The 24073-nt window shown below is 42.4% G+C and overlaps 3 protein-coding genes across 6 annotated transcripts in view; 2 read left to right on the plus strand and 1 right to left on the minus strand.

Moving 5' to 3' along the window:
* Positions 1 to 8222, plus strand: part of cpsf1 (cleavage and polyadenylation specific factor 1) — a 43213-nt gene extending 34991 nt beyond the window's left edge. For both annotated transcript variants that reach the window (XM_079368693.1, XM_079368694.1), the window contains 17 exons: positions 35 to 212; positions 311 to 517; positions 1442 to 1528; positions 1612 to 1758; positions 1891 to 2043; positions 2976 to 3092; positions 3337 to 3427; positions 4162 to 4246; positions 5531 to 5672; positions 5788 to 5940; positions 6052 to 6228; positions 6460 to 6526; positions 6613 to 6660; positions 6750 to 6905; positions 7492 to 7621; positions 7754 to 7892; positions 7990 to 8222. In XM_079368693.1, coding sequence (XP_079224819.1) covers positions 35 to 212; positions 311 to 517; positions 1442 to 1528; positions 1612 to 1758; positions 1891 to 2043; positions 2976 to 3092; positions 3337 to 3427; positions 4162 to 4246; positions 5531 to 5672; positions 5788 to 5940; positions 6052 to 6228; positions 6460 to 6526; positions 6613 to 6660; positions 6750 to 6905; positions 7492 to 7621; positions 7754 to 7892; positions 7990 to 8037 — 2125 coding nt within the window. In that variant the 3' untranslated portion in view covers positions 8038 to 8222. The remainder of the gene's footprint in view (positions 1 to 34; positions 213 to 310; positions 518 to 1441; positions 1529 to 1611; positions 1759 to 1890; positions 2044 to 2975; positions 3093 to 3336; positions 3428 to 4161; positions 4247 to 5530; positions 5673 to 5787; positions 5941 to 6051; positions 6229 to 6459; positions 6527 to 6612; positions 6661 to 6749; positions 6906 to 7491; positions 7622 to 7753; positions 7893 to 7989) is intronic.
* A 53-nt stretch (positions 8223 to 8275) lies between these two features.
* adck5 (aarF domain containing kinase 5) lies at positions 8276 to 21004 on the minus strand. Of its 2 annotated transcripts, XM_079368695.1 has the most exons (15): positions 20852 to 21004; positions 19020 to 19111; positions 18784 to 18933; positions 17548 to 17623; positions 14740 to 14940; positions 14509 to 14649; positions 13103 to 13216; positions 12435 to 12566; positions 12259 to 12342; positions 12090 to 12171; positions 11390 to 11468; positions 11215 to 11306; positions 10675 to 10927; positions 10014 to 10130; positions 8276 to 9097 (listed from the first exon to the last, which is right to left on the minus strand). In XM_079368695.1, the coding sequence occupies exons 1-15, from the start codon at positions 20873 to 20875 to the stop codon at positions 8995 to 8997; spliced, it is 1740 nt and encodes a 579-aa protein (XP_079224821.1). In that variant the 5' UTR covers positions 20876 to 21004; the 3' UTR covers positions 8276 to 8994. The 2 variants fall into 2 exon arrangements, with proteins under 2 accessions (XP_079224821.1, XP_079224822.1); XM_079368696.1 differs by lacking the exons at positions 19020 to 19111; positions 20852 to 21004 and having other exon boundaries at positions 14740 to 14935; positions 18784 to 18819.
* A 1909-nt stretch (positions 21005 to 22913) lies between these two features.
* The window catches only part of ctdp1 (CTD (carboxy-terminal domain, RNA polymerase II, polypeptide A) phosphatase, subunit 1), a 65192-nt gene continuing 64032 nt past the window's right edge, over positions 22914 to 24073 (plus strand). Inside the window, exon 1 of one of the 2 annotated variants that reach the window (XM_079367537.1) lies at positions 22914 to 23438. In XM_079367537.1, the coding sequence (XP_079223663.1) occupies positions 23152 to 23438 (287 nt within the window). In that variant the 5' untranslated portion in view covers positions 22914 to 23151. The remainder of the gene's footprint in view (positions 23439 to 24073) is intronic. The other variant, XM_079367538.1, reaches the window with a different exon arrangement.

Here is a 24073-nt window from a genome sequence, read left to right on the forward strand (position 1 = left end):
TATTCTTAACATGCTATTGAATGTGCGTCTGCAGCAATGCTGTGGATGACGAGGAGGAGATGCTGTATGGAGACTCAAACGCTAGTGCAGCGCTTGCAAGGGAGGAGTCAATGAACAACTCCGGGGCGCTGGGTCATTCTGGTGATGGAAACTCCAGCAAAGCAGAACCCACCCATTGGTGCATGATCACCAGGGAGAGCGGTGTCATGGAGGTGAAAGGGCATAATGAATAAAAATACACATCATGCAATGTTGTTCCCTAACTTCCCTGTTTGAACTGTTTGTTTGTTTGTGTTTTACATTTCATCAGATTTACCAGCTTCCTGACTGGCGGTTAGTTTTCCTGGTGAAGAACTTCCCGGTTGGTCAGAGAGTGCTCGTCGACAGTTCAGCCGGCCAATCAGCCACACAGGGGGAGGGTAAAAAAGAGGAAGTCACACGTCAAGGAGATATGCCACTGGTTAGAGAGGTGGCTTTGGTTTCACTTGGAAACAACCAAAGCAGACCATATTTATTGGTGAGTCTTCCTGTTGATTTCGTTCATGTGTTCAACCCTTTTCAAGTGGACTCGTCACAGGCTGCTGCGTCTCTACAAATTCTGTTTGAATGGATTAGCAACATCCCAGGTAGAGTAAAGACCAAAGAAAGCATTGAGGTTGTGCAAACTTGAACAGCCGAGAAGTAACATCCATGTTAAGGTTGTCACGATACAAAATGATCAACCCGACGTGACAAGGAGAACTCAAATGAGATCAATAAAAATAGAAGTCAAAGGCACCCAGTATCAGGTCATTTTCTTTATTTTTATTACCATACGTGTGTAAATGTCGAAATGGCACAAATCCAAGGGCAACATTTCACTAGCAAATGTATTTGTGCCATTTCGACTGTCTTTAGTTGTTCCCTTAGGTTGGTTAATGACCTGTTATTAACAATGTCCATCTTGATTATTTTTATTTTTGAGGGATTTAAAATATGACTGAAGATCTGTAGTTTTTTTTTAAGGCTTTACGTTTGATGAAGAAAATAAGTGATTGTTTTAAAATGTGATATTGAAAAGTTTTCAAATATTGACTATTGGACAAATGTTTTATAATAATAGAGACCATTATTTTATTTTTATAGCAGACACAGCTTATCACTTTGCTCATTCAAATGGCTCAATCACAAACATTTACAAATACTTAGACTTCTATATGGTTAATGGTGAGTTCATAGAGAAAATGTTCATGTCTCTTAGTTTAGAATTAATTTTAATTTTAAAGTTTTTTTGGACTGTTTGAAAAACAAACGCACAAAGCCAACATCGCCAAAATCAATGCAAGACAGAAAGTTCCTCTCATAAATAAGATTGTCCCTATGCCTGTAGTGGAGGTTAAAATGTTGAATTAAAAAAAAAACACTTTGTATGATGAATGATTTTATTTGTTCTGTTTTGAAGGTCCATGTTGAAAACGAGCTTCTGATCTACGAAGCTTTCCCGTACGATCAGCAGCAACAGACCAACCTGAAAGTGCGCTTCAAAAAAGTAAGAAGCCGCTCTGGATCGTTTTGACATGGAGTGCGGTTATGATGAAGTGACTCTTTAATGCTTGACTTCCCCCTGCCCAGGTGCCCCACAACATCAACTACAGAGAAAAGAAATCCAAACCAAAGAGGGATAAGAAGACGGAGAGCGGGGCTCCTGAAGACAGTTCAGCTGGGAAAAGTCGGATAGCCAGGTTCAGATACTTTGAGGACATCTCGGGATACTCCGGAGTAAGAAAACCAACTTATCAAATAGATTATGATTTTTTTATGGTCGGAAAACCACATTTGTCAACTGCTTTTATATGCGATAATGATAATGTACTCTGACAATCAAGCTCGCACCCTTGCTTGTTGCTCCAGGTGTTTATCTGTGGGCCGTCTCCTCACTGGATGCTGGTCACCTCTCGTGGAGCCTTGAGGCTTCACCCCATGATTATCGACGGAGCAATCGAGTCTTTCTCGCCTTTCCATAACATCAACTGCCCCAAAGGTTTCCTCTACTTCAACAAACAGGTACAGGAAGAACACTTGAATGGTGAATCGTAACTTTTAAAGGTTCTCTTCTCCTCCGACATCGCTCTGTGCATTAAAGGCAGATCTTTGATTCAAATTCTCTTTAAGTCCTGACTGAAGTTATGAATTCATGTGCTCTGAAAAAGGAAAAAAGAAAATCCGTCGTCTGTAGCAGTTGTAAACCAGTAAAACTTTCGGCCAATGTCTGCCACGAAGTACCAATCTGATGAGCCAATCACGCCTCTCCGTGTCTCCTGCCTCGTTCTCTGTCCGTCACGTGCACGAGCCCACACTCAAAGCGTGTCCGTTAACTTACCGCTGAGACGACGTAGTTTCTACACAAGGCACGCACTGAGCTGAAATCCGCTTCTGGAGCAACAGTGCTTGTGTATGTGAGTGAGGGGGCGTGGCTTTGGAGGGAGCACAGAGGGGAGGCGCTGGGTGTAGACGGAGCACGGAGAGAATGCTACTTTCAGAATCATGCTAGTCTGAAAATGAGTTTAAGTGTGGGATTCAACACAAGTATGGATGATGATTAACTTTAACAGCAGTGATGTAAAAGTGACTTGTAGTTTTTTTGTTTCGTTAAAATTATTTGGATATAGAAGATCTTGAAGTGCTTGAACCTCAGCGTGTTTTTTTATTTTTTTTATCAAAGACCCTCAGTGTCTGACTCACATCTATCATTTTTTAATTAAATATACACTCTTGTTAAAGTGCTGTAACCTTAAGATGACTTGTCGATGTATGAAATATGCATGAGTCTAACTTTAAGAACCAGTGAAACTCAATAAAGTCATCACACTTTGGACCTCCATTTGCTATATTTAAAGCTTTTCCCAACAACTGACCCAAGGCCCATAGAACCGTTTCAGATTCTTGGAATTCTCACGTATAGTTTCTAGTTTTAGTGTCTTGGTTTGTTTCCACAGGGTGAGCTGAGGATCAGCGTCCTGCCGACCTATCTGTCCTACGATGCCCCATGGCCGGTCCGAAAAATCCCGCTGAGGTGCACCGTCCACTACGTCTCCTACCACGTCGAATCCAAGGCAAGGCTGCTCTCACTCTGCCCACGCAGCAGCAGAGAGCGACGCAAATTCAAGCTGTGAAACTCAAACACCTCGCGCATAAAGCGATGCAAAATAAAAGCAAATCGATGAAGCAGCTTTGAGAAAAGTTTGAGATGAAAGCCCTCTGGCCTGAAAGTTGGACTCAGTGCAAGAGAGAGAGAAAAATCAATGAGTGTGACTTTGAAGGGATTAGACTTTGATGTGAAGTTCTCTTCCCTGTCAGGTGTACGCTGTGTGTACGAGTGTAAAAGAGCCCTGCACACGCATCCCCAGGATGACTGGAGAGGAGAAAGAGTTTGAAACCATCGACCGAGGTCAGACATGAATATACACGCACACGCACACACTCCCTTCTAACACTCACAAACACACACGTCCTCGCAACACAACAAACAAACAATCTCCTTTCCAACACACACACACACACAATCCCTCCCAACACACACACACTCCCTTCCAACACTCACGAACACACACACGTCCTCGCAACACAACACACAAACATAATCTCCTTCGCAACACACACACTCTCCTTTCCAACAAACACACACACACACACACACACACACACACAATCCCCCCCAACACACATGCATGCACACACACACATACAATCCCTCGAAACGCACACGAACACACATATCCTTGCAACACAACACTCAAACACACTCTCCCTTCCAACACCCACAAACACACACTCACACACTCGCAACACAACACAAGACACAAACACAATCTCCTTTCCAACACAACACAACACACACACACACACACACACACACTGTTAACTGCTTTAGGCCTTTATTGTCCCAGCAGACTTATCAGTTTCTCAGGTAGTTGTTTGTGAACACCATCTACTAAAAGTAGATGCGGATAATAAGATAACGATGCAAAAGAAGAAGGATGTCTCCCCTTTCCTCTGCCGTCTGTGTCATCTGTTAAAGGCACAGTTCAACCTCGAGCTCAAAGTTGGTGCAGCTGTGATTTTAGGTCCTATTTCCTTCAGCCACAGATGTGTTCATAAGTTGCTGTTGTTGTCTCTCTGCAGATGAACGGTACATTAATCCTCAGCAAGAGAAGTTCTCCATCCAACTCATATCTCCAGTCAGCTGGGAGGCCATCCCCAACGCCAGGTAGAAGCACTTCTCACTATGAAATGCACTCCATGATAAGGATCAATAAGAGAGCCTGTTAAATGTCTATAACTGAAAAGGGCCAATAAACAGAGTGGTGATTTTCTCCCTTTGTGCTCCTTTCATTGACCTTCATGGAACATTTATCCAACTTATAGAAAATTGATCAAATCTTTCAGTGAAAGTAGTAAAGTAGGTTACCTTTTGTTTTTTCATTGTGGTTACCTCCTTCTGTGAAAGCTCACCTCTGAAGACTTAAAACACATGCAGCATGCAGCTTTTTTCTTGCAGTGTATGTTAGGACTGTGTATACAAAGATGGACAACCAGCTCAACCTCGTCCCACTGTGCAAAGATGAAGCCAAAGTACCGCCGTGACCAGCACTGACACATTTTACAGTTGATGCCTGAGTCTGAACCGCAGCACAGACATTCCTCAGCCAATGAAAATGCACCTTGTGGTTATATACAGTATGGAGGCTCAATGACTCCTGTGTTAGACAGTCATGTTTCCTCTGGGGCACACAGCGCTGCAGTAGCTGCATCCATCAAAAGAGAAGTGAAACATGACACCTTAGACATTTGAATGGCAAAATATATATATATATATATATATATATATATATATATATATATATATATATGTGTGTGACTGGTGGCGCAGTGGCAATGCGTGTGTTCCCATGTATCGAGGCTATAGTCCTCATGCGGGCGGCCCGGGCTCGCGTCCGGCCTGTTGTTCACCCTCCCGCATGTCTCTCCCTGATGTCCGCCTCTGTCTACTTTCCTCCCTCTATAATAAAGGCAAAATGCCAGAAATAAATCTTAAAAAAATGAAATGATAATAATTTGAACGCAAATCTATAAAGTTATTGTCTTCAGTTCAGGGAAGGTGTTCTATCCATAATTAATACAGTCTGAAGTTAAACGCACTGATCAGCAGCACATCATTCATTGGGATTCCAGTCTGGATGAAAGGACAGCAGAAGTAGACAACATTTGGTTTGTGATGTGTGATTTGTTCCGAGATGACTGGTGGCTTGTGTCTTCAATTTTATTCTGTCTGCTCACTTTTTTTTTGTAAAGAAACGTACTCTGAACTAACCCATCTGAGAACAAAGGACAGTTTAGCATCTTTTTTTTGTAACTGGTAAAGTCTCCCTCTGCTTCCCTTTTAAACCAATCAAAACATCCCTTCTATAGTTTATGGCAAAAACAGAAGTGTGACCAAACGACGAGTGCACGCTCAGTGGTGTTTGACCTTCTGTTTGTGTCCCTTTTTAAGGATCGACCTGGAGGAGTGGGAACACGTTACCTGTATGAAGACAGTGGCACTGAGGAGTCAGGAGACGGTTTCAGGGCTGAAAGGATACGTGGCAGCAGGAACCTGCCTGATGCAGGGCGAGGAAGTCACCTGTCGAGGCAGAGTGAGCAGAACACCAGCACGATATACGTCTTCATGTATTTATGTTAGAAGCAAATGATAAAAGTCAGAAAAGAAAAAACACACTGACAACGTTTGATTTGTTTGCCTGTGTTAAGATTTTGCTCCTGGATGTGATCGAAGTGGTGCCAGAGCCAGGGCAGCCCCTCACCAAAAACAAGTTCAAAGTGCTGTACGAGAAGGAGCAGAAGGGGCCGGTGACAGCCATGTGTCACTGCAACGGATACCTGGTGTCAGCCATCGGACAGAAGGTGTCAGCCACACGCTACAAAGACTGTCACACTGTCCAGAGAGATCATCTGTAGATCATCTGTAAATATGCCAAAACTAAAGAGTGGAACTTCCTCTTGTGTTCCCCGCAGATCTTCCTGTGGGTGTTAAAGGACAACGACCTGACGGGCATGGCCTTCATCGACACTCAGCTCTACATCCACCAGATGTTCAGCATCAAGAATTTCATCCTGGCTGCCGATCTCATGAAGAGCATCTCGCTGCTGCGCTACCAGGAGGAGAGCAAGACGCTGTCGCTCGTCAGCAGGGTGAGGAAACGACAAACAGGCAACGCAGCTCATTAACTGCACAGATTTAACAGTCCCCCTGCTCTACTCACAGTCGAGCGTTTATTGATTTAGGATGTACAAGTAAGAATTGATGACGTGCCTCCTGTGGGGATTTGACTCTGATCAAGTTGAGAAGCTTTTCGCGGCAGGGAACAATTCAGTCGCCGTCTTTGTTTGGGTTTAACGTTTTCTTATTGTTGTTGGCCGCAGGATGCAAAGCCCCTGGAGGTTTACAGCATCGACTTCGTGGTGGATAACAACCAGCTTGGCTTCTTGGGTAATGTTCATTTCCCTTTGGAAGGAAGCGGAATCTACAATAAAATATCCTGTCCTCATTCATTCTTTTTTTCTTTTTACTTTTAGTGTCAGATCGAGACAAGAACCTCTACGTGTACATGTATCTACCTGAAGGTGAGACATTATTCAGGCTGATGAATGTTTTTAGCGGCTCGGCTTCGAATGCACTTCCTCTTGAGGTAACGCGCTGCGTGTGCTTGCAGCTAAAGAGAGCTTCGGAGGAATGCGCCTGCTGAGGCGCGCAGACTTCAACGCCGGAGCCAACATCAACACCTTCTGGAGGATGCCGTGCAGAGGAGCGCTGGACACTGGCAGCAAAAAGTCTCTGACCTGGGACAACAAGCACATCACATGGTTCGGTAAGTGGCCAAGACATCCGAAGCTGACAGGGCGGTTATCAGGGATGTGATGATTCACTCGACCATCGCGATTTTCTCACACCGTAAAAGATCCGTGCACGTAGTACTCTGTGGCTCTCGCATTGTTTGGGCAAGTGAGGTTTCAAATCTGCTTCCAAACAAGAAGGTAATGTGGTGTTGAACGTCTCGAGCATTTTATATGCTGCTTGTACTTCATCCACCTCTTGACATGTTTGCACTTTGTTTTTGTCCTTTATGCGTTCAACTCACCTCAACTGATATCGAACGGCAGAGATTAAAATCAGGATACGCCCTCTGCTGGCTAAAAAGGAGTATCACAAGACAGCTTTTCTTTTCGTCTCATCAGCCTAAGTTGTTCATGTTTGTGCTGATTCTTTTTTGCATCTCAAGTATTGTAACAGCCCGAGCTTTAATAATCAAAGCCCTGTCGATAAGCAATAAACAATTTGTAATAGTTTTTATATATTTTACACACTGGCTGACTGAGGGAGTCAGTGGAGAGTGAAAGCATATAGTGTATATTGTTGTTGTAGACCAATAGGTGAAGTTTTCTGTGTTCTAACAGCAACTCTAGATGGAGGAGTTGGATTGCTCCTTCCCATGCAGGAGAAGACTTACCGCCGTCTGCTCATGTTGCAAAACGCTCTGAACACGATGCTGCCTCATCACGCCGGTCTGAACCCGAAGGCGTTCAGGTTTGCCCTCAACCCTTCATACAACCCTTTTTTTAAAAACAATGTATACACGTCACAGTTTAAAAGATGGAAACGTGCTCTCTCGTACACATTTTTGTATGTTGCTGATCTAGTTTTGTATCTCGTGTCCAGGATGCTGCACAGCGACAGACGGGGCTTGCAGAACGCTGTGAGAAACATCCTGGATGGAGAACTCCTCAATAAGTATTTGTACCTCAGTACAATGGAGCGGAGTGAGCTGGCAAAGAAGATTGGCACCACTCAGGACATAGTAAGTGAAAAACAGGAGACAAGATGCGGGGACTTCAGTCCTGCCCTTTTCTCATTTCCCTCTTCCTGAATCCTCTTTTCTTTTTTTTGATCTCTAGATCCTGGACGACCTTTTGGAGATCGACAGAGTCACAGCTCATTTCTGAGATTCACATTCCCACAGTCTGGTTCACTGAAAGCCCTTTTATACTGAACTGAGAGAGAAATCTCGTCTTTTTGCAAATGTAATGGTTTTTCTTAGTTTAAAAAAAAAAGAAAGCAGCCATGTTTTCTTAGGATATTTTGTATAAAAACAAACAAAAAAAAAATCAGTAAAAAATAATTTACCCAAGCCTCGTGTCTGTGTGTTTCATGTGCTTTAAGAGATAAACACAGGAATGCTGATTTTACAAAAAGATTTAAAGTCTTTTATTACCATAGTGACATTACAGAAAAAGTATTTGGTGGTTGAGTCTGAGCGTACTCCTGGGACAACACGGCACTGCTTCGATCCCAGGTGAACTGTTCAGAGGTGATCCTTTCAAACACATTGATCTTTGTATCACAGATTATTCAACATTTAGTCATTGCTGTCATTAAAGCTGCTGTAATCTCAAAGGCAACCCCAGGTAACAGTTACTTTGAACTCCTGCTCGAGCGGGTACGCAGCTTTGTAAAGGTGCAATCATTTGGCTTAAGTCATTACAGTGACTCATTCATGAAAGTGATACTGACACAGCATGAGCGTCTGCTAAAAAGTGTCCTCCATTAATCCTTAAAAACCAACTGCAGCTTAAAATCAGTCGGATATGAGAACATTTTTTTCTACTTTGATAACAGTTTAAAACGTTAAACAATTAAAATGTCTAAAATATATACAATAAATGTAAATAAAAACTGACAGCATGATGTTCAGAGAGTACTCTGAAGTGGGTTTGGTGCTTTTCAAGTGCTGCAGGTTAAAACCTTCTCACTCATGATGGAGTCTTCATGTCTGCCACCGGAGTCCGGGATGATTTGGTGTCGAGCACTCGAGCTGCTACTGAAGTGAAAAGCTGTTGCATTGCATTGATGTGTTTGGAATAGCTCCTTGTTCGCGCTTCCCCGTGCTGAGCGCCGTGAAACTACCTCAGGTACTCGTACATTTCTGCGTCCACAGATGCAAGACCGAAGTATGACAGCATGCCCAGGAACCGACGGGTTAGACTCATGGCGGCCATTTCCCATCTGTGAAGCAGAGTTAACAGAGTCAGAGTTTAGTTGTGGTGTTTTAATGCTTTAAAATAATATTGACCAATACTAAAGAAAATAATGGAACAGAAGTTCCCTTAAAATGTAAAAGTTTAATGAATATATTTTTCTTAAACTGTTCGATCCAGTAGAGGTCGCCCTTGAGCATCAAATCATAACAAACTTGTTTAGCTGTCACACTGGAGCCTCCGCTCTCCTCCAGCGACACATCTCAACTCAAACTGTCCTCTGCTCCAGCTACAAATGCTTGTTATGCTAGCAGGCTAAGGTTAGCACAATGTTGACTAGTACCTTCACATTGTATGTAAGTGTATATGGAATGACTGATCTTTTTTTCTCTAGTCCTTGACTGAAACAGCTTTTCTATGCAAGAGGAGGAGCCGGCCGTGCCGTCAACGTAAACATGGCGGCTCTGACAACATCACAGTTAGCAGCTCTCGCATTTCTCCCTCATTGTTGACAGTGTACACTGGATTTATGCGTCTCCCTTTAAAGTTAAAAAAAGAGATTCCAGCAGAGTATGTAGATAAAAACTTGTGTCGTCATCCATTGTGGACCAAGTAATAACTCTTATCTCTGGCTGGTCTTGTCCTGTAAATGTATCATCCTGTTTTCTTATAACCGTCAAATGCATCAGTCACTATAAACACGAGTAGGTCATAAAGAGGCACCAGTGGTGATTCCAGTCTATTCATCTCCAGTCACACTTTTTAAAGGGATACTAAACATTTTCTCGTCTCAGGGCAAAATGAGGGCTGGATTCACGACCATTCAACACTACTACCATGTTTCTAATGATACACAGCTTCATGTTAATGGGTGAAGTATCCCTTTAATACAAGAAAGAAGTGACTGAAAATAAATGATGTGCACAAAGTAAATGAGTCTTTACCTTAAGGCCAGTTCAAACTTGAGACTCTCCCATGTTAACCTGACCCAGCTGAAGATCCAGAGTCCAGTTAGCATCCTGTTCCTCTCGGCCTGAATCTTCCCCCAACCTCGCACAGCACTAAAAGAAAAGGGAAAAAAAGAAAGAAAGTGGTGCATCATTTATTTCAAACCTGTAAGATTTAGTGACTTTTAGTGTCCACTGATAACAGTACTTTATTAGTGGGCATGGGGGTTTCAATTTCCCTTTGTTCTTTTACTATTTGTCAGGGCTAAGGCCTCTGCTGTTGACATCTTAAGATTCTATTGAAAAATCCTGGAAAATTTAAAGGTGGCAATCACCTTGAAATTCTCTGGAAATGTTCAGTAATGCATAATGTGAAAATAAGAAACTGTGCTTCTCAGAGAGAGGAGGAACATGCAGCACGTTTATTTAGTCCTGCCTCGGACAAAAAAAGGTTGGTGGACACAGGGCCTTACATTAATGGACATACAAAATATGAATAACACATAAAGACAATCATCACATTTTTTCTTCTTCACATTTGTCACAGCTTCAGAAATGTTAATCACAATGACAACTATGGATTATTGAAGGAAGTTTTAAAGATTTAAAAGCCAATTCATGAAGTCCAGTTCTTCACTGACTGAATTTGGAAACGTACCTCTTGGCCATGACAAAGTAGCGGTCCACTGGCGCTCCGAGAGTGATGTTGATGCTTCGGACCGTGTTAATGTTCCTGAAGACGAGCAGCATGGGCCGAGGCATCGACTTGAGCACTTGCATGATGCTTTCGAAGCGCTGAGTGGCCATATCGCGCATGTAGGTGGTCTCCTCTCGACTAAGGATGTTGGACAGACCCAGCTCGCGCATGTTGATGGGCCGCTGCAACAGCATCTCGCAGAAGAGGAAGTATTCTGCAGTGCATTAGAGAAGAAGAGGCGGTTACTGTTTCAGTGTGCAACAGCCGGATGGAGGTAAAAGAAAACATACCTAGTTTTGAATAAATGAAGGGATCAGCATCCAAACAAAAGGTGGGGGGAGGGGGTGTACGGCGTTTATTGAAACAGGTTCAAGGTTTACTTTATCAATTTCAAAATATGTCAGACATACAGTGAAATCACGTTTCCCCCCTCCCCACGGTGCAATGTAGAAAAAAAAAATAATAATAAAAATAATAATAAGGAAGTTGAAAAACATGTACCTTTGACCCCAAGTGCATTGGAGTACTTCTGCATTGCTGCCTCGTCTCTCAGGACTATGGACCTCCACAGTTTGCAGAGGGCTACTCTGTCACTGAGGGAAAGGTTACAGTTACAGGAGATAACAGAGCGTTGCCATGGCGTTTTTGATAAACAGACTCCGTCCTCAAATCTTACCGTTGACTGAGGAACTCGTACAAGCCGTGGTCCAGGAGCACCAACTCGGCCTTCTTATCAGGACCGGGTCTCACTAGAACTGCACAGGAAGAAGTGGATGAGGGTTACAGGAGTCCATCTTTGATCATCAACTGTGCAGCTTTCAGTGATTGTGTCCACAAAGTCAAGGGTGTATGCAGTCATGGAGGTCTGCTTTACCTTTCTGAGAGGTACATCAAACTGGAATGTGTTGGGTTTGTTTCCACACATTGTGAAATGTATTATTTGTAAAAATGAATTCATGTATGTGGACCTGTTTTGGTTTGGCTGTGGCTCAGTGGCAAAGACTTTGTCTCTCTATCAGAAGGTCAGGGGTTTGATCCCCAGCTCCTGCATCTTCGACACTTGACCCCTTCAGCTGCTTCATCGGTGGCGTGTGAATGTGTATGAATGGATTAGTTACACTTTACATAGCAACCTCTGCCATCACTGTGTGAACGTGGTGGAGGTGTGACCTGCAGAGTAAAAGTCATGTAGACTCAAAAAATTCCATTTACCAATTTTTTTTCATTTTGAGTGGGAACCCTGTTCAAGGTAAATGCTAACATCACCCTGCTATCACTGATGAGGTGTAGCTGGAAACATTTGCCAGCTTTACATTAACATGTAAAATGCACCACTTAACAACTCGAACCGTCAGCACTGAAATGAATGTACCAACCGTTCCCAGGGTGAGGGTCAGCATGGATGAAACCGGTGTAGAATATTTGCTCTGCAAATGTTCGGATCAGTTTATCTGCAGTCTGAAGAACAAAAAGATTGGAATATTTCAAACAGAATGATGATGTGGTTAAACTCTGCTCTACATATTTCAGCGTGCTTTCACTCACATCTTTCAAACTCAATCCTTGTCTTTTAATTTCTTCCACGTTGTTGATTTTGCAGCCCTGGCAAAACTCTGCTGTCAGGACTCTCTATGAGTTGGAGGTAAAACGTGTATGTGAGAAAGGTTTCGCTGATGATATGGGAGGAGTCTTGGTGTTTTGTACCTCTGATATAAACTCACCTTACTCGTCTGCTCCCAGTAAACTTTGGGTACAACAACAAAACTGAAGTGTCTCAGCTCCTCTGCACACCTCTCGGAATTCCTGGCCTCATTTTCAAAGTCCAGCTCTTGTGCCAGTGTGCCTTTTAGATCCTGCAATTAGAAATCAATGTTGGATAACCGTCGACCTTACATAACCATTAACCAAATTACTGCTAAAACTATTCACTTAGGCAAATGTACCTCCGCTTCTAATGTTCTAAACTCTGTACCACTCAACTGACTGTGTACTGAATGTCCTCATATTGCAACGCTTCAAGGACCCTTCTTTACCAGAAACTGAACATCACGCCATTTCTGCTAAAACTTCTGCTGACACAGCAGAGGAGGTACCTAACTGATTACTATATAATCTTGTGACTTCTAACATTCGTGGTCCATTCTCTGGTTTTCGGCGGATCTGTATGTCAGCGAGGTGGACCTCTCAGCTGAGAATAACCCCCTGGTATGTGCATTGTATTTCCTTGCTTCATTAAAGCTTCTGGTTTGTTCAATTTGACCCTGAGTGTCTTTCTCTTCCTTCTCCGAGAAAAACCAACACGCACGAGGTGACTTAAAAACGACAGAATAACTTCAAAAAGACCTTCACAACAAGTCAATCAAGGAATGTGACTACTGTGTTTTCTGACCTTGAGAACCCATCGGAATCCAAAGCTGGGGTGCATGAACTTTACAATATCCAGCAGAATTTCCAATGTTCTGATGTCACCATCAAAGCGATCCCTGAGATCAATGTACTGCACCTATAGGGCAAAAAAAAAATATAATAATATAATATATATAATATATACAGGGATGAAGGGTTAAGCTGAACCATGTGGACTTTCCCCTCTCATAATGGACTTCACTGTCTGTTAAAGTGGGGGTGTCTCTTTTGCAATCATTCAATGAAGAAATCGTGGGACACACTGACACTGAGGATTGTAATCAGCCCGAGGTCAGACAGTGCAGAGTCCAAACGACTGACCGACTTCTCATGCTTACAGTTTTGCTTATATTCCGTTAAAAACTACAGTCTAGAAATTTCTTCTTTTTTTTTTAGCTCACAACATATACACCTAGCACCTCTCCAAAAACAGAGAGAACTGCTGACAACGAAACTCAACTGAAAAGCTGTTGGACTGGAGAAAAGAAATCTAGTTATTATATCTGTTATATGTGTGTTAAAATTAGCCAACACGGACGGCCGATATTAGCCTATTCAGTGACTGACATTATTGGTGGGGCTTCACGAACGATGCCTCAAAACATGGCTGGATTTATTTCACATGTAGATTAGAATCTAATTACCGGCATAACAGTGAAGAATAGGAACACTTCAGCCTGGCTCACACTGTTATTTTGAGGTCTGATTCCTCCTCTGCGACAATCGCAGGGTCGCTCCCGACTCAAGGCTGCCCGGAACCGATTATCTGGCCTGATTATCTTGTCGTGTTAGTGGGATAAAGTTCTAAACGTCCAGGATCTGCAAGCTGATCATCTGGGACGTCCCGATTTATATCAAACATGTTTGATAATTAGATCATAAACGCGTCCGCCCACGTGAGTCCATATACGCCGGCTTTTTTTTTTTTAGGTTTCGGTTCACAGGACGGCACAGATGCTGAGTGCCTTCTCTTTCACCAGCCGCCGTCCCCTGGAGTCCGTTGGAGTTTTTAAATGAAACTTTATCAAATTGTCAAGGCTCCGCTCCGATTCACTCGTACAGAGTGAGCTCTCAAGTCGAGGCTGACAATCGTGTCGTACAGTGCGAGCACAGAAATCATGAAGTCTAGTCGTGTGTCGTAAGCGATTCAGTCGTACAGCGTGAGATGAAGTTCCACCCTGACTTTACCACGATGGGGGAAGACGTCGTACAGTGTGAGCCAGGCTTTATTCAAGGAATTTGAAATGTGTCATTTCTAAAAAAAAAAATCAGGTCTGTGTGATATACATCTGATGTAATCATACACTTTGTGGAAGTCCTGTGCTTGACAGTTCGGCCAAAGGAGATGATAATGTTAACTTCAGCTCTCAGTAGCCTGACTGTACTTACCTTCACAGCAACAGGAGTCCCGTCGAACAGTTCTGCCTTGTGAACCTGGGCCAGGCTGGCTGCCGCGATGGGTTCGTAGTCAAATGTTTTAAAAAGCTGCTCCGGGGTTTTGTCGAAATCTTCTTTGAAGAGAGCGTCCACCTGTCACAGAGTCAAACAATCCTACTTTTCTTTTTTTGAAGCCGTCCTCGCTCACTGAAAGATGTGGCTCGCTTGTGTCGCAGTGCTCACCTCTTTGTACTTCCTGTTCAAGGCTTTGTCTTCAAGTACTTGCAAGGTGCGGATGTATTCGGGGGGTAAGAGGTGGTTGAAGGAACACAGACCTTGGCCAAGTTTGATGTATATGCCTCCGTTCTTCACGGCTCCTTCCACCATGCATTCTGCTGCCCTCTGGTGGCATGCTGACATCTCAGTATGGTAGGACAGGCTGTTCTAGCAGAGGAGGAACACAGTATTGATAAGGCACAGTATTGCCTTAGCAGCAGGAACAACAATGATTGCCCAAACACAGCTCATGGTGCAGGCTGTTGAAACATTTGTTGATTAAACATGTGACCACGCTGCATGTTAACAGGTTGCTCCGTTGCTATAAATAATTGACACGGACAACCAGAACATCCTTCCTTTCCTGTATGTGCGTGTGTCTGGGTCTTTTTCAAACCGTCCACTACACCCGAGCCCTACCCACTACCCCTCCGTTTGCGCGTCCACGCGGAGGGTCCGCCATATTAAGTCCGTCTCAAACCACTTAGCGGGGAGTGGTAGTGGGCCATAAAACCCTCCGCCAGCGAGTCTGCACCGATGCCCACTCGATGATCACGTGTGACGCCTATTGCGTCCGATAGTCACGGAAGGAGTGACCTGTACAAAGGTAAGTTCCGTGTGTTCGTGTTTGTACAAACCAAAACACTGCTCCAACTCAGATGGACATTTAATATCATCATACACACGTTAACAACTTCACCTGTTTATTGTTTTAAAGTATCAAATAAAAGCCTCCTCCTCTTTTCTTCCTTCTGTTCACCTGTTTATTTCATTGTGTTTCATATTTAAAGGGACTGTTGCAAAAACTAAAGAATATTTAATTATGTTGCAGACAACTTCTCACTGTTATTTATTTATCATTGTTCTACTTTTGATTTCTTTGTAAAACTTAATTTTGGCTACAACAAAAAAATAAACGTCTTGCAGCTGTGATGTTCATTTATAGTCTCCTTGTCTGCTTTCATTTAAGCCAACCTGTTCTTTGATATTATAATAAATTAACTAAATATTACATTATAAATTACAATAAGGAATGTGGGCTCCATCTGATCGTTTTTCTATAAGTCTACGCAAATATAAATTTTATTAGAGAAAAATAATCTACATAAAGACTTTTACAGAATGTATTAAGTACATTAATAATAAGCCGTTCCCCCAGGATGCCGCTGAGTAACCATGGTAACACACACTTCCTGTTTCCACCTGAGAGAGTGAAGTTTGTCCCAGTGCCTGCTGCTGTATTTCTACCCTACACCTGGATGGAGAGGACTTCATTCAGCTGCGAGTGTGACTTCTGACGGAGTGCACTCCGTCATGGAGGGGGAGTGTGTAGGGGTTGGTTTGAAAAAGGCCCTCTATGTGTGTGTGCTAAGTGGGTGTGTAGGGGTGTGTGTAGATAATCTGCTATGTTTGTTTACAGACATATTTTATATTTTGTATTACTACGTGATATTTTTAATTGTAATCAAGGGACTGCAGATGTAAACTAGCTCTGAGCTAACTGTGGTGCAATACATCAAAGGGCAACATTTATGTTTAATATTGTACTTTGGTTCCTTTACAGATGAAGTTAAGTTAACTTCCTGAGGCTTGTAAATGTGTCAGACAGAAACACGGAGTTGTCCTCATCCTTGCAGCTGCCGATCGCTCTCAGAGAGTGCACCCAAAGCTTTTCTCCCTCATCATGTTGCAACCATCCATTCAGAGAAAACAACGGCAATAAACTTACGGCATACATTTTAGGACTTCCTCAGGTCTCAGACGAAGGTGTCAGACCTCAGACGAAAAAGCATCAGTTCTCAGGAAAACCTCCGTTGGGTGTCAGACCTCAGACTAAACGGCCTCAGACATAATTATTTTATTTATTATTATTTTATTTATTTATATATTTTTAAATTGGGGGGGGTGAGAGAGAGAGAGAAGCGGTGCCGGGGAACATGAAACGTCATCAAGATGCGACCACAACAACCCTGGTGCGTCTATGGGCGCGGAATGAAAATACACAACAGTAAGTTTTAGTTAATATATATTAACAATGGCATAATGGCATAAGCAAAAGAAACAGAACGGCGAGCGTTAACTAAATCTTACTGTTGTGTATTTTCATTCCGCGCCAGGGTTGTTGTGGTCGCATCCTGATGACGTTTCATGTTCCCCGGCACCGCTCCGCTTCTCTCTCTCCCCCCCCCCCCCCCCAAATTTAAAGATATATAAATAAATAAAATTGCTCCCTCCTGTAATAATGTCATGACGTTGCACTACAACACGTTGTTCAGGCAGCCCAATGGAGAGCACCGCAGCAAAGTGACAGCAACTTCACTGATTTATTTTTGCTGATTACGAGTCCTTTTCCTTTTGTACACACCTCTAATTTTCCTGGATTTTTCAAGGCGCTTATTTTCAGCTATGTTACGTCATGTCTATGACGCGTACCTGAGTTTGTGCTCGTGCAGGAGCAACTGCAACGTTGCCGAAGCCCACCCCTTCCAACTGTGCCGGGGCCAAGGAAGACTGCTTGAGCAAAGTCCAGAGCACTCGCACTCGTCAAAAACAAACTGGACCTTTTCGGTCAAAGGTGCTCGGGCACGGACGGTACAGATGGTAAGGATTGGCTAGTGTGAACGCGCCCTTATATTCTATCCTTTGGATTCAATATTTCTCCAATATTCTTTCTTTACAGTCACTAAGCAGCAACTATAAGTAAGACATAATGCTGTGTTAGGCATACTGCCATACTGATTAAACAACTTCTTTGAATTACATGATGGAACTTACCTCATCTAGACCTTGAAGAGCCACGTTGGTGGTCCACCAGTAATCCACAGAGATGAAGATTCCCACAGAGAGAGATCTAAGGACGCACAGATGAGAGCTTACTTTAACCAACATGTGGCTCGGGAGCTACCGATAGCTCGCAGATAGGCTGAGTAATAGTAGGTGTAAAAGAAAAAAAAAAAAAGAAAATAAATCTGACAACAGTAAATGCACCTCTTCCCACTAGTCATATATTTGGTCCATAAAAGTGTACAGGAGAAATGTTTTCTTGGACCTTGATGTGAATTTTAGATAATTGATAAGCATTGGCTTATAGCAATTTCACAGGTGTACAAGCAGAAGCTTCATTCAGCTGATGTGTGCTGTGTGAATAAATGCAAGCGATGTGATGTGAAGTAGCTCTCAGATGAAGTAAGGTTGGAGACCCCTGCTTTAAGAGCTTTGGAAGTGACTTGTTCAATGATCAATACGAGCGCTCATTTCCTCCCAGGGGACAAAAACTTCCCTCGGGTCATTTCAAGTCACCGAATGAATCCCAAATAATGATCTCCTGATCAGCAGAGAACACCAGGATCTGGTGCGTCTTTGTAAAGGCTGAACCCAGTCTGCGCCTGTAGCTTTCCTCCTGCGTAATCACAGGCGTGTTCATGTGTAGTTACTGACAGATGGAGCTCATGTCCTTCGAGGTGTTAGCAGGAGGTGCACGAGGAAATGACTCAATCGTTGTTATTATCATTATTAAAGAAAGTGATGTTGTTGACCTTGAAGTCAGGGGATGAAAATGTTCAATCAAATCACCAAGGTTCAACTCAAGGTATGAATCTAAAAAAAATAAATAAAGTGTCCCTCTGTGGACTGACTTGGCTGAGCTTTAAAATGTGTCAAAGTTTAGGAAAATGGAAACTTTCTTTTTTTTACCACCATCAAATGACCGAGTTTGAAAACAGTTTCCACTCAATGTAGGTACATTATTTAATGTGTGCACTTCTCTTGTGTGTAGCAATCTACACTTTCTTTTGAAGGTTTTGGGGGAAGCGACCTTGTTGGACGATTAGCTCAAGGTGGCTAATGTTAGCTTATGAGGATAAATGTCACATACTGCCGTCCCTCAAAAGGTGCCGAGTTCCTGAAGACGAAAAGGATTCAAACCTGCTCACTTGATTCCTCTTTACTTAAAAGCAATTCTATGAGCGCAGCACTTGAGTTCATGAGGAACGTCTCCTGAAAAAGACAAACCTGAAGAAGCGGCCAAATCCTTCAACCACAATCCTCGTCTTCCTTCTGGCTCTTTGATCCGACGCAGCATAATGGACACCGGCCGCCACGGGCACACCGACACAGACGCTAACCAGCGTCTTCCACAACATCCCTCTGCGCTTTCCTTCCCTTGGAAGCAAGAAGAGAAAGTGCCATTCAGTCTTCAGACAGAAACACGTCCATCTGTGAGTGTGGCCTGGCTGGTTATGTTGTACCTGAGTGAGCTGAAGGGTCGTGTCGTTTGGAGGGAAGAGCCGGGATGTGGACATCTTCGGAGCAGAGCCATGTGACGCAGACACAACCTGATCTGAAGAGAGTCAAAAGCATAGAATGAGAAGAAGCCTGTGTTTGCAACACAAACCTTTCTGCTGCTAACTAAAGTTACGTAATCCCACCTTTAAGGGCGGCGAGTTTATTCTGGACTTTCTCTTTGGGTCTCAGATATTATTTTTACCCGGGGAAGATAAGTATGTTTTTTTCTTCTTCTGTTTTTTTAAAGCGGTATTGATATGTTAAAATCTTTGAGCGAGATGTAAAGAATAAATTCTTCTGAGGAGATTGTTCGTGCATTTTGTTCAATGATTTAACTATAAGAGTGTTTTAGGACAGCTACTCTCCGGGGAAAGAAAGAAAAAAAAATCCCAGATAAATCAGTAAGGATTTAATTTAACTCAATTTTCGCTTCAGATTTAAATCTTACATTGGGAACATTTCCTGTCAAATAATGCAGAGTTTTCTGTGACTGATGAACAACATCACAGGTCGCTTCAACACAGTTCAGAGCTGTCGTGAGCACAACAATCTCACCGCAGTGTTAAAGTGACAACACCACTGCATCATGGGGCCACCTCCCTGGAAAATAAGTCAACTTTCTCCGTTGCATTAAAATTCACATGTTGGTCGTGCAGGGCCGTCACACAAAGGCCTCTAAACAACAATAAAATGTACACATGCATTGTTCGGGGTTTATAGTGAACGCTCATATCGTGATAATAACATCATGCTTCATTCTCCAGCCCTTCTTTTTTCACAACGGGGGATTTAAAATTGTAGGTAAGTCTGTATTTATATAGCACTTTTAAAACAAGGTGCTTCACAAATGCAAAAAGTACAAACAGGAAAACATGCACAAAAAAGTCGTCACGAGGAAGGGTCATTGATTACATGAAGGATTGTCTACAGCTGACTTTTTAAATGCTTCTAGGTTGTCTTGGGTTTAAGTGAAGACGAGACAAACCTCTGAGCAGCAGTGATATTGAACTCAACGTGTGTGTTTTTTTAACAATAAATAAATGTGTCGGTTTTTTTGGTCACACAATCTCACGAACAAAGTGTAAAGTGGCTTCATGTAAACCTCCTCTGTGCCAACAGTCTGATCATTTTTCCAGGATGCGATGTCTTTTTATTCCGTCACCACTGGATGATTATTTTCATTATTTACTTCAAGCTTGAGTCTCAGGACAGGACTAGAGACGTGCACTTGTGTATTTCTGTTTGTGTGTGCTTGTCGAGAAGGAAGAAGAAGGTTAGGGGGGATTCTAGATCAAGGTCAACATGGTAGGCAAGGGTTCTTATTTGTTTTTGTTGCCTGTCTGCAGCTGAGGGACACACATGCCTGAAGGGCTGACAAATGGATGTACAGATAGCAGTAATGTCAGGGACCTTAGCACAATCTCTGCCACTCACACCCACAGAGACAAGCCTGACAAATGCTTCTCAGAAGAACCTAAATACATAACTGTAACTGAGGAGGGATCATCAGCTCTGGTGTTTTGATAGTAAGATATTCACTCATAGGTTTCTGCTTTCATCTGTCGGTTTAAACATCGAATTACAACACGAACGTATCAAATGTGTAATTACACAAACACAAATACAGCTTTAAGATCTGAACACTTCTCTTCCTCCACTGATCTTCGCTGCTAACATGAAAGGTAGTTACAGCTAACCTGGCTAGCTGTTGGTCAAACCGGCTAACTTTAACAATCACAACAACTCAGATCTCCAAACACAAAAGAGAACATGTTCAGAGATTTCCTTTATTTACCACTCCGCTGGTCTCTCCTTGCATTGTGTCGCCGGTGGATAACAGCTCTGCTCACAGGGATGTGTAAATACCAGCGTCTTCCTTAACGTGATCGACTAAAGGACCACCTCTTTTCAGAAACGGAGTGTGTGGACAAACCGGAACAAGAGGTTACAGGTCCACTGACTTCCGGTTTCGCTTACTTCTACTTCAGTGTAAAGCGTATGATTTTAGTCTATTCGACAGTATGGATCTGGTGATATATGAAGTGTATAATTTTACACAATCAACAAGTTTTCGAATTGAAAGTGTATATTTGAATTATTATTATTATTATTATTATTATTATTATTATTATTATTAATAATGAATTAATGAATGAATTTCCCTCGGGATCAATAAAGTATCTATCTATCTATCTATGAATATATTAACTCCTACCGAGCCATTGGAGACAAGGGCATTGATTGACCTAGTGTTCCATGTTGTGATGTTATTTGAATGTTCAAGAGCGGATTGCCTGTTGAAATGCAAATACGAACATTGTGAAGTTTGCTGCTACAAAAACCAGCATGCTGATATTCTAGTTTGACCAGCATACAGTATGTTGTGTTTTTGGTGGTGCTGGTTTGTCTGGTCACCCTATGCTGCTGGTTTAGCAAATTCTAAACAACATATTGTACAGTACTAACTGTTATGTCAAACATAAAGACAGACAAATTCAATATTTAATTGTGTCGTGTGTAATTATTATTGATAGTCTATATTAACAACGTAATATTTAACACAAAAAAACACAAGCAGAACAGTTATTTATTTTGAACACAACTAACACAGAATAACAACAACTAACCCTTACCAAATCCAAATATTATTTTAATTCTCTCTTTGTTTGTGTGTTCATGTCCATGATTTCTTCAGTCATGGATTAACCAACCTCTTTAAAGACCGTTTTCAATCCACCATTAATGTATTATACATTTCATTTGACATCTAGTGAGAGTTTTATTTTGTTCTGACAGTAGAACCATCAGCACTAGCTCCCCTCAAGACTGTGTTCTTTCTCCTCTGCTCTTCTCTCGGTACACTAACTGCTCAAGCTTCTCAAGTTCACAGACAACACCGCCCGCATTGGACTCATCTGTGGTGGGGACGAGTGAAAATAGTGACATTTGCTGAAAAAACATCGCAGTGAATGGTTCAACTTGTGCTTTTTTTCTACGCTTTTTCTATTTTTCCACACTCTGAAGTAGTATGTAAAGTTTATTGATGTACTTTTTACTGTCATTAGCCACAAAGTGCTTTACAAAGACACAATATAGTAAAAGTAATAATATGGTGCAGTTACAATTACCATATTGTAAATAATATCGCAAGTAAGAAAATGTAAAGATAAACTTAATCTAAACAAACACAGTTTCCATAATAGTATGAACGGCATAAGTTCACAGTGTAATATTTCCAGCTGGCAGTAAATGATGCATCATATTGCAATCAAGCCACCGTATTGTGTCACATGAGAGATGAGTGCAGTATTATTTCTGCCTTACATCATATTACATCACGTTGGTCTCCTAGGGGCCAATAAGGTTCCTATCTCAAGCTTTATGGAAAGTTCTAGCAGACAAAAAAATCATAAAAACACATGAATGGCCAATGGTAGCTTGAATGGATTTGCTATTAGTCAGCCTTTGACTTAGTTGGTGTTCTTTGATGATAAGAAACCCAATCAAAAAGTAAAAAGATATGACTTGTCATAAGTGCATGGCTCAGTGTTGACAATTTGCTAAATTTGTCAAGTTAACCGGATTCAGAGGAAACGAAACCAGAAACGCGGAATGACCTTCAAACGAAAGGTTTTAAGCGTGGTCACATACACGCCACACACTTTCTTTATGCCAAAAAAGTCAAATATATTGGGCATGTTTACAACAACACATGCTAGAAAATAATAAAGTGTATGACTGGATTAGGTTTGCCAAAAAGAGCAGTTGTACTACTGAACCGTATGATTGTAGTATTTCAGTCGGCGTTTTATTTTGAAACATCGGGAGTTGTTTTCATCTGTCTACCGGATGCTGTAGTGACTCGTCGTGTCGCTGCAGTATTGCGCTTTCCTGTTTACGGGCGGGAAGAGCGAACCAGGCTGGCTGCTGGAGCTTCTGTGATCAAATTGACAGCACATTTGTTTGAATTTCCCTTTCAGCTCGTGGTTTACTCGTTTTAATGATACACAGGACATTGCGAGATTTAGTGCAAAGGTTATAAGCGGACCATTGCTAAAAAAAAAACAAGAGGGTTTTTTTGGTCGTGCAGGACAGATGGAGGATCCTCCTGCAGATTGTGGCGGTGGTGCAGCAGCGGAGGGCCCCGTGGTGCAGGTGGCAGATATCCGCTGGCCGACTGGTGCTCTCCCTCTCCGGCTTCTGGAGTGGAAAGTAAAACCCGGGGCTCTGGTTAACGTGGACTCTGTTCTTGCACTGTGTGCCCCAATACCTCATGAGAGGGGGGCAGAGGCACCAAGACTGCCAGAGAAGAAGGTGAAATCAGACCGAGCAGGAGTCATTAAGGAGCTGTGCTGTCAACTTGGCCAAGTCATACACCCCGGGTGAGTCACTCTGCTATATATACAGTTAGTTAGTTAAACTACAGGAAACGCATCAGCTGTGTGCTTTGCATAGCTTTGCATGTTACTGACTTATCCCTCACTGCAATCTTAGCTAGCTAACAAGCTAACATTGCTATGTATTCAGGTAGGTTAACGTTAGCTTGTTTGCTAGCCGTGCTCAAAGCAGCGCTCACATCTCGAGCTCATACCACTAATCAAGTTAGTAAAAAACAAACAAGAACACTTTGGGCCAAAATATTAAAAATAAAAGTGGCATCTTTTAGATACGCTGTTTCATGGCCTCGTGTTGTCGAAATGAATTAGTGAGCTAACGTAAACCACATTAAAGCAGATTGACGCTAATATCGGACTATTTTAAACAATTATCTCAACATCGTGGTTACAAGCTAATAACTGGAGTGCTTTTATTTTGAAGGCGAACACACTGTAAAGGGTTGCCTTGTGTTCTGTCTTTGGTGGCTCTTACGCTCGCGTGCACGATGTGCAAGCTGTTTGAAATGTGCTGTGTTTCCTGTCGGACCCTTCACAATTAAATGTGAACCTGTTGTTCTCCCTGCCCAGAACAGGTGGTCTCACTGTCGCACCAGTATACTGTATAGTAGCGCGTTTGAAAT

The sequence above is a fragment of the Symphodus melops genome, assembly GCF_947650265.1.
Source record: "Symphodus melops genome assembly, chromosome: 18".
NCBI classification, from domain to species: Eukaryota; Metazoa; Chordata; class Actinopteri; order Labriformes; family Labridae; genus Symphodus; species Symphodus melops.